The sequence below is a fragment of the Cyanistes caeruleus genome, chromosome 3 (genome assembly GCF_971803275.1).
Source record: "Cyanistes caeruleus chromosome 3, bCyaCae1.hap1.1, whole genome shotgun sequence".
In the NCBI taxonomy this organism is placed as follows: domain Eukaryota; kingdom Metazoa; phylum Chordata; class Aves; order Passeriformes; family Paridae; genus Cyanistes; species Cyanistes caeruleus.
The window spans coordinates 17,783,626-17,797,415 of record NC_141703.1 but is presented as its reverse complement, the minus strand read 5'-3'; the positions used below and the strand labels follow the sequence as shown (position 1 = coordinate 17,797,415).

At 37.7% G+C, this 13,790-nt stretch overlaps 1 protein-coding gene across 8 annotated transcripts in view; it reads left to right on the top strand.

The window, feature by feature from the left end:
• GLRA2 (glycine receptor alpha 2) overlaps positions 1–13,790 on the top strand; it is a 123,625-nt gene that overhangs the window by 26,517 nt on the left and 83,318 nt on the right. For all 8 annotated transcript variants that reach the window (XM_023918402.2, XM_086880041.1, XM_023918401.2 and 5 more), the window contains exon 4: positions 4,987–5,210. In XM_023918402.2, coding sequence (XP_023774170.2) covers positions 4,987–5,210 — 224 coding nt within the window. The remainder of the gene's footprint in view (positions 1–4,986; positions 5,211–13,790) is intronic.

Genomic DNA, 13,790 nt, shown 5'->3' with positions numbered 1-13,790 from the left:
AGCATAGCATTAAGTAGCAAAAATCCTGCACGTCACTAGCTTTACAAGATGGCATTCAATGAAAATATTTGCACGACCTAATGCTGATTGCATTAATTAGACTCCTTCATTGCTTTGATTAAATCCCCTCATTGCATTTTGCCTTCTATCAAATATGTTAATGTGCACCTTTCCAATGTTCATTAACACATTTTTCTGAAAACAGCTAAACATTCAAGTAGATGAAAACAAAGACTATTGGCTTTCTTATTTTGCTTTGTTCATTATATCTGCTGAAAATGTGGAAAGATTTCTATAAGATGCTGTTCAATTATTTGATATTGATTTCCTTAATGTTGTCACTTCTTTAATGACTATTGTGATTAGTTATAGGAGTCTGCTCTGAGAGGCAGACATCAATAACTGTTCCAAGTACTTTGCCTTTCTGAAATAGATATAATCATGTGGTAAAGTTGTTGACATCCCTTGTGATAAATAACAAGTTTGTTTGACTCCTAGGAATCATTTTTCCCTGTAAATGTTCCTGATGGTTTTGACATAAAACTAAATGATTCATTTTAAAGCCTGGATTGCAAATTCAATAGAGACAGTCCTGTCTCAGAGGAGAGGAATACTTAGTGAAACCATGTACATTCACTGAAGAGACATTATCAGAATATAACTTGGGCCATCTAGAGCAGTTCACTTGGAAGATGGAAATTTGCTCAGAGAATCATTCAGTAGCAGAAATTAACATGACAAACAGGATTACAGTCCCAGACCTACTAAATTCAGTAAGCCAGGTTCTCAGTAACATTGTCAGGAGTAGTTTTTGTTCTCTGAATAAGACACACAGTACAGAACAAAATTCCTTCCTATGTGAAAGGCCAACACAGCACCAATGTCCAGCACACTCTTCTAAAAGCTAAAACCTTACATTAAGAAATAAAACAGGATTTAATGCTGATTCAGATGGATGAATTCCACAAACTTTTCATGAGTTTTATTCCTGAAGATCTAGAGAAACAAAATACAGATGTAACTGTCTTTCTGCTCTGTAATGCATATATGGAACAGTATCCCAAAAGATTATTTTTCCTGCAAAAGAAACCATTTTATTTCTTATTAAATTATATATATTATACCAAAATGAAAATAGTAAAAAAAAAAAAAAGGCCAGAGTCAAGATGATATAGTTGAAAATTTTCTTTGATTTATTTGTCTCTAATTTAAGCCCTAACTTGCAAAGAAAGAGAAAAAGATATTTCTGAATAACTTCACTGAATAAAGCAGTTATGAGAGTAAATTCTGTATCTATTTTTGGAAGTATTTACACATGCAGTACTCAGCAGAAAATTCACTGTACAGCATGACTGCAGCTGAGTATCACAGATGAGTAATCTACATGAGCCTGGGCAGCGTCCCAAAGAATTCAAATGTTCACTGTTCCTAATGACCAGGATTTTTTAGCTATCAGCTGTAAGAGAAGTTAAGAGTGGTTTGTACATTGACAGGCTAATTGTTAATTACAGAAATGACTAACTGTGAGAACATTATTATTGTCGTTATGCCCTATAATCAATGACTGACACTATGCAGCACATTCTCTGTCAGGGTAAATGATTCAAACTCCAGTTGTGTTTTTAGTACTTATGTTAGCAGAAAAAAAATTGCCATTTCTTAGTTTTAAAAGCTTTGCTGTGCCTGGTTGTATGATACTATGTCCCATCTAGGGAAAAAAAACCACCATAATTACCAATAAGCTTATTAGATCCTCATTATTTCACTTGTACACATTTAACTAAATAAAAAGGCTCCCACTGAAGCCACTGCTTATGCTTATGCCCATAGGTAGCCAAGTTCTTTTTCTGTTGCACAGCTTTGGAATAGGTCATCAAACCACTATGTCTCAGTTAGAATTCATCTTCAGGATTTAGAGAGAGAGACAGAATAGTGTTTTTAGCAAACCCCTCCTATTCATGGAAGGCCAGCTAAGTCTGCTGTTTGTTTCAGACCCCCAGGTGAACTCCTGGGTGATCACTGCTGTGGGAGGGGAAGATGGGAGGGAAGCTCAGACCCAAGACAAGTGCTGGTTCAGACAGAGAGTAGCACTGAATGGGGCAGGGGGCTCCCCTGCACTTCTCCTGCCACAGCAGTGCCTGAGACCAGAGGGATCCAGAGCTTTGCTCTGGGCACTGAATCTGGATTTAGATTTGCTGGAAAATGATATCTATCTACATTCCTATAATACAAGCTAAGTATGTCTGCGGATCAAGTCCCTAAATCTTCAGATAGAGCTACTAAATCTAATCAGACTAATATCCTTTCAAGCATGTTTGTATTACTCTAGGCTTATGGCTCGAGAACAGAGGAAAACTCTTTATCTGAGTTGCCTTGAGCTATTGCTGACACTAGGATTGCATCTGAGATTGAATCTTCAGGTCCACACTCCTTGTTCAGAGTGGTGGTGCTGTCAGAAGGAATTTGCAGAGTAGGTGTATTTGTGGTTGTGTAGGAGTGCATTACTACAGTCCACCCACCATTCTACCCTCAGGACCTTGCAAAACACACACTGTAGTCTGCCTCAGCAACATGTTCTACCATTCTCAAGAGAATTTTCCTTCAAAACACAGTGACAATGGTAGCTCAGGAAAAGTAAATTCAAAATTCTGTACATGATTAAGTCTGACTGTGTAAACACACGTCCCTCTCAAATGCTTATACAGCAAACATAGGAGGAAAAAATAATGCTGTTCTTGTGATGTGCATGTTATATTTACATTTTTATTTCTCATTAAAATATTTACACATATATATGTGTCGAGTCACCACAGGACAATATGCAAAGCCTATCAGACTTAAACAAAGGTTTCAGCTCCGTTTTGCTTCTAACAACAAAGCTTGCAGAGGGAAAGCATTTCTAACTGTATTGGTGTGATGAATCTGATAAATTTATGAAGAGATACATTGAAAAATATAGTGTAATCTTATTGGCACTATTTCTGATTTTGGTATAATATATATTATCATATGCAATCTCTTCTGTGAATGAAGATTTTTCAGACTTTTTTATTATCTAAATCACCAAACAGTGAAGTTCATCAAAGCAATATTTTATATAATTCTATCTATTTTACTGATCTGACTTATGATTTCTATGTCATGGAGGAAAAAAATCCCTCTGTTTTCCACATTAGATATCATATTACAATGAAGAATAAAAGGCAGTCTCACAACTAGTTGTTCCAATTTTATTCCATCAGCAGCTGCTCCTGCCTGCTTTTCTGCAGAATTAGAGTCAGTGCGTTCCTGGATTTGTAACTAAAGCTGTCCCATATAAACTCTGAGACACATATATACTTAAATATAAATATAAGCTTAAAGTCACATTATAAACACAAGACACTCTCAGTTTCTAAGACCATGAAATAAGGGATAGTATGATTGTGGATGGTGTATCCTCACAAGAAGTGATGACATTTTATGAGCTCAGAACTACAAGTAGCTATTTGATATTTAAATGTCTGAAACAAGATCATAATAAAAAGTACAATGACTTGTGAAAAACAGATGCAGGCTTCTGTAAGTATCTTTAATAAATGCTGTTCTTGAGACCTTTCTCAAGGTCTGTCGTGCTCTGATTAGTCAACATTCCCGTTTTGAACCACATCTACCCAAGAGCAAGATGAAAATGAAAAACAAAGAAAAGTTACTCAACTACTGAGATTGTAAAGCATCTTCCCACTGGGTTCAAAATGTGCATCAGTTTGTATGTCAGAAATTCTGTCAGGGCAGCAGCACACCTCACTACCAGCCCATGGAGCAAAGAGGGTGAGAACTGAGGCTCGGAGGGGCTCGTTCAGAGTCTGCACACTGGGCAAGCTGCTTTCTGCAGCTGTGATCAGAGTGAGAATATTTATCTACATTTCAAGGGTGATAAGGTATTTTCTATGCAGTTCAGTTACCTGACTAAAACCCAGTCAGATCATACATTTTCCAAGTCAAAAGCACAGTGCTGCCATTTTAATGTACAGCTGCAACCATAAAGCAAATCCTAAATGTTAATATTTTGTACTGTAAGCAGAATTATTTGATAAAGCATTCCTTCAGATAATATAATCAATACATATATTATTCTTTTTCTTTTAGAGGAAGAGTAGATGGTATTTCTAAGTATTTCTAATTTCTAATGTTCACAAACAAATTAAAAATAGCAATTTCAGAGAGATGATCTTATTTGCTGACTTTGGAGACCTGGGATAAGGAGAGTAAGCATTTGCTTCTTTCCATTCCCTGAAGAGAATATAGAACCTGAAAGCTCTTCTTGCACTCCCATTTAATAACCAATTATTGACACAGTGTTAATGTTGGTTCTAAATGAGCCTCTAAGTAATTGCTGCCTTGCCCAGTTGGGACTAGCAGGCCACCAAGCAGAGGAACATAATCAAGCCAATTGTAATGGGATGCAGACAGGGAAATGAAGGAACAGACACAGAAATCACACAGTAAATAGGAAAAGGAAACAAATAGTAAATAAGAACTGGTGATTTAATTTCTTCTATACAATTTTGGCTTCATTGGAATTTAAAACTATTCATGAGTACATTACACATAAATGACATATTGGAATCAATTTATTTAAATTTGTAATTTTATAGAATCTTTGATGAAACTGTATATATTTAGCTACAATGCTTTTTGAATTTCCAAATATCTCTTAGGTAATCCACAACATTTGAAAGAGGGTTATGTTTAATTGTGGAGGTTGCAGTTAATATTTTTCTCATCACTGAAGGAATTTTGATTTGGAAAATGTACCAGTTGTGTTTGGTTGGTTCAATGCAGAATTTTGCCAACTTTATTTTCAAATGACAACTCTGATGTTCAAAGGATAACACAAATGTTTGCTGTAATGCTGGTACTGCAGTAAGTCTAAGAACATAAAGCAAGCTACAGTGGGCTTCAGTTTTGGTGGCTTAGTAACCTTTTTACATGACATTTCTGTAGGACTACAGAGTGAACATTTTTTTGAGACAGCAGTGGAATGATTCACGTCTGGCTTACAGCGAATATCCTGATGATTCCCTGGATTTGGATCCCTCTATGTTGGATTCTATTTGGAAGCCAGATTTATTCTTTGCCAATGAGAAGGGAGCAAATTTCCATGATGTCACAACAGACAACAAGTTGCTGAGGATTTCTAAAACTGGAAAGGTGTTGTACAGTATCAGGTAAACCAGTTAATTTTATTTTTTCTCTTCATCCCTTTCTTTCCCTCCCTGTTTTTTTGGATGCAATGTAGATGTTTAATTTTTTGTTGTCCCATGTATAAAACCAAAATGAGACTTAGTAATAGCAGGGTAGAAGGAAAATTTGCCTGTGTTTCTTTGCTAACATTTTACTTTTTGCAAAATAGTCTCTAAGTGGCACAGTGGTACTTGGTCCTGTTGAAAACTTGGTACTCTCTAGAACTTTAATGGTATGCCTCAGTAATTCCCATTAGCATTAGCTCAAGTCACTCCTCTTGCAAAGAGGAAATCATCTCTTCAGTAGTCTGTGGGCTGCAACTCAAAAGTAAAGGGGAATATTAATTTAAATGACTGCTAACACTTGAAGTAAAAACATGCTTGAAATGCAATCAGTTTGACATGGAAGTCACTGGTTAATCGGATTTATCTAGTCACATTTAAAAAGAAAAAATACACGTGGAACAATGGAAAGCATTTGTTTTTAATACTAGGTTCACTGAAGTGTGTGTCATGTGACTAGATTTAGCTGAATTAATAAACACTGACAAAATATGATTTGATGTGACCTGATGAAATGGGACATAAGCAGAAAAACAAAATTGCATTCCACAGGCATAAATAGCAGCAAACAACCTGCAGTATTTGTTTGACATTCAGCTTACTGTGAGCCATTAATTGCTTAACAGAGGTAGCCAAAGATGCAAAACACTCTATTATTGCTCTTAGGATTGTTTAAAATGAAGTAATTACTGGAGTTTTTTTCTTCCTGGGAACGCTTCTTGGCTTTTGCTTTTCTTGCATTGTGGAAAGTAAACACGATAGTATTTGTTTAACAGGTTATTTAGTAAATTTTCTCATCTGTAAAGAAAATTAGTTTAGAAAGCAGTTATTTCTGATGGGGTATTGCGGTTTTGACTGCATTTTCATTAAGGAATTATTATTGATCCAGGCTTGGGATAGGTGTTTTCTTTAGGATGTTAAATAAAAAAATATTAGCATGGAACTTCATGCACTTAAAAAAATTCTTGTGGAAATTCCTTGATGAGAGTCCAGTAATATTTGGACAGATAAAGTGGGGTTACTGAGAAGGGTGTCAAATTTCTCTACCTGAAGAGTTTGAGAAAAATAATAGGATACAAGGATGTTACCAGCACAAGCAGAGTGATAAATATGCTGTCACTTACAAATATTTCCTGTTTCACCCTGAGAAAGAAATGAATGCATCTGTTTGTTTGAATGACATCAGACACCATCTTATTGGAGGAAACAGTGCAGTTGGGTGCTGTTCTGAATGCAGATGGATAGTTTTCCTGACATTTGCTCATGCGGCAAAAGTGATATTTTGAGCTGCCATATCACGTTTGTAAAATTCCCACACCTAGATGCAAATTAATTTGAAGCAGAGTAAGCAGTATTGCAAGACAGCACTCAGCACATCTAACATGGCATATAATTTTTTAACACTTTACAGTGCAGACAACTTTCTGGAGTATGGAAACTTGAAATCAGGAGCAATTAGAAATACTTGTCTTTACTCTCTAGATATGGGGCTAGACACTTCTATTCAATGTCAGCTGCCTGTAGTTGTGCTATGCAGAAACAAAGAAGAATATTTTAGTGGTTGGTTTCAGAGCATTGTGGATGTTCACTAGTGCACCAATAGCACTTTGCTTGTCGTTGTGATATTTAACATTTAGCATTTATTATGCTTTAAGTGTTTAAAACACTTCACAAATGCCTCTGGGATGTAGCAGGCAGGCTGTTCTGTCTTATTTCCAAATTTAACAAAATCAAGATCAAATTAATCATGCATAAATACAAACCATTCTTTGCATAAAGTGGGTTTAGTAGTTCTCCTGGTAATTAATGGGTGAGAAACAAGCTGTGGTATCCCTCTTTCCTATATACTGCACCAAATACCTGAGAATACACTGGGCAGGAGGCTGACCTGGCTTATGCTGTTAAATGCTCTCAGAGGCCAAACCTGCCTTTCTGAACAGAACTTGGAAAGTCACCTGAGACAACAGTTCATGATCCATATTTTACTAAAATGAGACATTTGGTGTAGGATATGGGTAGTCAGAAAAATCATGGAACGGTGAGTGAGAGTCTGGGCTCTGTATCACCTCCACTGCAGTGCTTGGCTAAGGGAATTATCTCACCCTGTGGTAAGCATGAGGCTTTTTGTCCTTCTCTTGTATCAAAGAAACAAGCCTAACATAGCACAGAAGAGGCATAGATTCCCATCAGAGTTTGTTTTATAATACTCATGATGCTCATGCTTGCAGATTCCTACAACTATATATAATTCCCTGGGAGATGTTACAGAAAATAAAAAGTTGTTGATGGTTGATGTACCCACCTCTGAATCATAACTTTAGGAATCCAACCCTGTTTTTATGTTTGCTGCATGCTCAGATGATTACCTTGATACCTTTTATGATCTCAGCATGCTGTATACAGCCTCAAGCTCTATAGCTGGGTAACTGGTCTGCACCTTTGGCTGCTGCAGGGGAAACTAGAGCCACGTGGAGGGAAACCAGAACTACTTAATACTGCAAATATATGCTATTGCCACTGGAGATGTAGCAACAGCTCTTAGAGGCACGTGTATTTTGAGAGGTCTGCAATTACAGCAAAGTTATATTCAGCAAGCAACTTCAATTTAGTCAAGATCAATCTCAGTTCCACTCATATATAACAACTGAAAAACTGTTAAATAGCTATAACTTTTATTTTAAAGCACTCTGTAGAGAGCAGTCAACAAGAAATGTTTGTAATAGCAGTGTTGAATAAATTAGTTTGTGTTTATATTGCCTGCTGAAAAAACAATAAGAGTTCAAATCATAACCTACACAATGTCACCCCCTAGATACTTGTGACTCATCTGCTCCCAGCCCTTGACTAATTTCTGCATGGATTGGATTTTGGAGGGGGCTCTGCACTTGGAAAGCGTCGCAGCACTGTGTGATGGTACCAAGAATCCTGTTCCAGGCACTCACATTCTGTATGACACCTGCCTTTTGCATTGCACACCACACTGCATGGGCTTGATATTCCAGGGACAGGGATCATGTCTTCTCTGGCCCCCTGAGGACACCTGGGACATCAGGAAAATGCTAAATAAACTCACAGAAGGCTTTATATTCTCTCCGAGACACCCCCCATTTGTGCTACCTGATTCCCACAAACTCATTTCAGGCTGCCAGCCAGCTCAGAATATTAGCATCTGCCTAAAAGCTTATTTTAGCAAAGTGATAGAAAGTGGCTTTATTTAAGGTTTGTGGATTTTTTTTTCTGCCTTAATTGCCTTCTTCTCTTTTTAATATTTTCAGTGCATCTCAGCCATATGAGATTGATTCAGAAGGTGATATAATTCAACCATAATATTGATCCACAGCATTGAATCTAGACTATATTGGTCAGGAAGGTAAAAGCATTGTAAATATATATATTTATTTTTTTTTCACTTGCTGCTCCAGAAAACACTCTCAGTTGAGCTTTGCTCTGAATTGTAGTGCCAGTGTATTTAGCCAGAAATAGTTACAAAGCAGATTACTACATATATTTTAAATATGAGAAGATTTTAGAATGTGTTGCATAATTTGACAAGAGGGGCACTTGGAATTCTAGGGAGGAGATCTGTGCAAATTCACAAATTACATTTCTTCCCCTATTTTTGCAATTCCTCTTCAAAGAGCAATTAATTACCTAGGAAGAATTTCCTCAAGTCTTTCAAAATATTTTTCTGTCTTTCTTTGTCTTCCCAGTGCCAGAACTGTTAGTTATGTAGACAATTAGTTCCTTGTGGTTTCAACTATCGACCTAGTTTTAATTGTAAGTGTTACTATGGCTGAGGGCCGAGTGTCTGCTGGAAAGCACTTCTGTGCTGTAGGGCACTAGGAAAGAGAGAAGGCTCGAGCTGCTGGATTGCTCTGTCTGTGCAGCTGTTCTGGGAATGGTTACCAGCCCTCCCTTCCACAACAAGTAGCTGATGGGGGGCTGGTACATCCCAAAGCCTCACCTGCTTATGCAAGCCAAGAGGAGTATCTGTGAAAACAGTACATCTATTTGCAACCCTGCATCCCACGCCAGCTGCCTTACTCAGGAGCTCCCAAAATCAGCTCTCCCTAGTGGCAACTCCATCCTGCACCCCCACACACCACTTGGTGTTAGATCAGGAGTTATGACTGCCATGTCCATCACATAAATCATCAGAAGTAATCCATAGCATTTCTATAATCCAGCTTTTCTGAGAGAAACTTGTGTGTTTTGTAGTCTCCTCTGTACTCGTGTTCTTTGCCTTATGGGAAAGAAAAGCAGATTAAGGAAATATATAGGTAGCACTGCTGGTCCCTCTGCAACAGACTTCTCATGGCAAAAGGTTCACTATCCTGCTAAAATATATTCCTTTTAATTTAGATACAGTCTTTGCTTTTCTGCATGGCTACTATAGAGTTACTATACTATTTTGCCATCTTACAGTGAAGTCAGCTGTAGGTTTTCTAAAACAATTTTGGGGCACAGACTTTATCAGCTAAATCATATTGAGGATCCATTTATGCTCATTATGTGTAAAACATCCATGTCCCAGCACAGTCTATCCTAGCAGAGTGGTAGAAAATTTGATGTTCTACAGCTCTGTGTGCATTCTGTGCTTTAATTTGATGACTTCAATTTTGTTTTACAGTCTAGTGTTGGGATTTAAGAGGATTTGGACTTTAGTAGCAGCATTGTCTTTCCATGTGACAGATTGGCAGAGGTGGGATCATGGGGATGTTTATCATGATTGACATGTCTGCTTGCTTATTAAACTCCCACCTCACACAAACATATCTGTTACCTCAGGTCCTAGCAGAACAACACTGGTATTGACAGGGTGGCAATTTTCCCTTGGAAGTGAATGTCAATAATCACAGGGACATTTTCACTGAAAATTATTTTATTCTTGCATTGGCAACACGGTACACTACCCCATTCTAAGTGCCCTTACTTTCTAAAAGCATAAAATGTCTTCATTTTCTACATTTGAACCAAAACAAAACATTGAAGAATAGTCAATGAAAATGCTAACTGAAACAGGGAACATCTAAAACACTTTGGTGTTTGACAGCTAACATGTACTGTGGGCTGAGACCTTATAGAGCTACAGCCACTAAACTCTATTATGCTGCAGAATGTTACTGGGACATAGACACTTCCCAAAATGTGGCTGTATGCTACGTGAATCCAGTGAATTTGACAAATTTGTCTTCCCATAAGCATGATTACAATAATAGCAGTGGTTTCAGAAACTAAAAAACTGTGGCCTTTTGTGGGAAAAGCAGTCATTCTCATTATGGCTGAACCCAATGTCCTTGGATTATCATTAACTCTCTCTTTTTCACCCTTCCTTTCTTTTTCCTTTTTGTCCTTACTCCTCCCTCTCCTTCCAGCCTCACTCCAGCCCCTTCCATTTGGGACCCTTTAAATAAATTAACTCAGATTATTCTCATCTTTGGGGTTGTTTCCAAATATTCTCTTAACTGCATCAACTATTCCCTTTCTCATTCCCTCCCAGTCTACAAATTCAGTCTGAGGATCTAGCCCCAGGTCTCCAATAGCCTTACTTTCTTGTATTTAGATATTTTAAAGAACTTGCTTTGCATAACAAAAACCAAACTCTACTAAATAAATAATAAAGCCTAATGTGGGTACTTTGTTATGCAACTAACATAGCTACTGTGAAAACCCCATTGATTATACTGCTTAAGAAATGAATAATTTACATTTTAATGACACAAAATTAGTTGCTTTTCACTTCATAAGGCATTTAAAGCAAAGCAGGGATATGAACATTGTATCTGAGCATGTACTACCTCACTTCTTCCTCTAATGCCCCACACGTCCCCAGATGAGGCAGAAGAGCACTGGAGGTAAATACAAACACAAGAAGGGAGATGCTTAGACTGAAGGAAAATGCTGCCAGGAGAGCAAATGGCTCTCAACTGGTCACAAGTAAGCTCACAGAGGAAGTTACAAAGTTTACAGCCCTATATACCTTGAATTCCTGCAACAATATTCCAGCAGAAACGGGGGCACACACGCACACACACACACACACACACACACACACTACATACCATGAAATGAACTTTGATCATTTTTGAAAGGGTTGGGAGGATGTGACTCTGGGTGGTAGCTGATGATCAGATTTGATGGCATGAAATGTCACTTCTGCAGCCGTAGAATTATTAGTATTAATATTATATAATATATATAATATAATAATATTAGAAAATAATATTCCTGCATCTCAATTAAAAAGGAAGACTTTGTTCTAAGTAAAAAAAGTGAGAAATGCTGCTGCAGAACAAATTTGTACACATGAAGTTGATCTTGGCTGGCAGGATCAGAAATACTGGCAGGTGGCTACTTGTGGATATCTGTGCCAAGGGGATGGTTGCACAGCCAATACAGTGTGTACCACCCTCCTTATGGCCATTGGCAATGCCTGTCCTCCACTCCTGGTGATCAATCACTTCATTTAACCATTGAACTCACACTGGGGCAGTTAAAGGTGAGGTGTAAAATGATGTAGGTGAAGGAACCCTTCCTAAATGGTATAAAAAAGCATGTTTTCCTAGAACATGGTCCCAGGGATAAAGGTCTTTTGCCAATTGGATTGAAATATATGGCTTAGAACAGAGATGTCATCATGCCAGGAGGAAAGCAACACCATACCAAACACACACTGCAAGAAAAATAAGATAGAAAATGACAGAAAAAAAAAGAAAAGGTGAAATACTGTTTCTCACATAAAGGAAACAGGTGCTTACGGAATTTAACTGTTACATACAATCACACTTGAATTTAATTTCATAAATTTGTTTGAGCAATAATTGGAAAATCATTTTCTGGCAGCTCATGTGCTGGCATTGTGTATCTGCAGACAGTGATTGCATTACAATGAGAAGTGGGATGCCTGAAATGAGAAATCCACCACCCTGCTCCATGCCAGCTCCTGTGTTGTTAAGCAGTACATGAAGCAAAGCAAAGCACTGGAGGGAGTGAGAACATGCTCAGAAACAGCAGTAGGTGAAACTCCAGCCTCTAACTCACATTTTTCCATAGCAGGGAGAATTCCATGTTCTCCTCTAAGCCTGACTTCAGCCCATTCCCACCTGGCAGAAATGAAGCTACAGAACATGACAAATATTAGAGAGGAATTCCCTTAAAAATAAGGAAAAAAACTCAGTCAGTTTGACTGTTCCATTTAACAGGACAAAGCATGTAGACTGTGAAAATTACCAGAATTGACATTCAAAATGATGAGTCAGGTCCCTGAAAAAAAAAATAATAAGATGGACTACAAAATGAAAAGACATTTAAAAGGAGAATGCCACTGGGAAATTTTTTTTTTCTTGCCTTCTGATAAGGGATCAGTGTGTGTGCCCTTCTTTTAGGCACCCAAGGGAGGGGGTTGGGAGGAATATAAAGAGATTTTAGATTCTCCTCCCTGTTTCAGTGTCACTAGCCTGAATGGCATTTGCTCCTGTGTCATGCGATGCTGTCATGGTTGCTGTGCAACTTCATCTTCCCTGCCAGTTTAATAGGGAACTTTGTCTGCTTGTGCTTAGGTAATATTTTAATGTTATTTCAGCAGCTAGAAGGATCAGGAGTTTAATCTTTCTAAGTAAAAAATGTACGGCTAAAATATCTTTAATTTTATTGTCAGCTTGGAGCTTTAAGAAAAATATCAGAAACCTTATAATTTACAATAGAATCTTTAGATTTAACAATGCTGGAAAAAAAAAAAAATCCTTCTTTTCTCACTAAATCCAACACTGAGGGGTTTGCACAGGTATTAGTCTTTTAACAAAAACGGCACATAGCCAATGCTGCCAATGATCATGCATGTGCTATTTATGTTCTGGTATTTGCAGCATAAAATCCTAGATTGTGAAATCTCTTGTCCCAGCAGCTGAGGTGCAGATGGGGGTAGTGTGAAAGAATGGAGGGATTAGAATAGAAACAAAATGTTATTTTTAACATGATGCCTACTCATGGTGAGGCATTTGTTGCTTTTCATGCTAGTGAGGAGAAAATCATGGGGTTTTTTTTGCAGACGGAAGAGATTTGTACCCTTATCTACAGGACTTTTTAAATTCCCAACAGTATTTCTGTATGTAACAGGGCTGATCCTAGTTATTTATCATTAGAAAAAACTCTGTGAGGAGGCTGTTCTGTAGCCCACTCACAACCAACCCTTCTTGCAGAATAACTAATGAAAAGAATACTCCCCTGTCATGATATACCATGTATTATGGTCCCCAGGGCCCTTCTCTTGTGGAACCAGTGTCCTCCTCTGGGATGAGATGTCACTGAGATCGAGGGAAGTTTAGGGTGTCTTGCAAGACATCAGGCTAAGGAGTGATAGCTGCTTGTAAAGGAGTGGGTTAGAATTCAGTTCAGTTGTTGCTGCAGACAAATCTCAGTTAAAATTACATATTCTCTTAAATTTATTTTAAATGTACATTCCTGGATTATGTAATGTGTAAACACAATTCCCTAAGTGTTCAG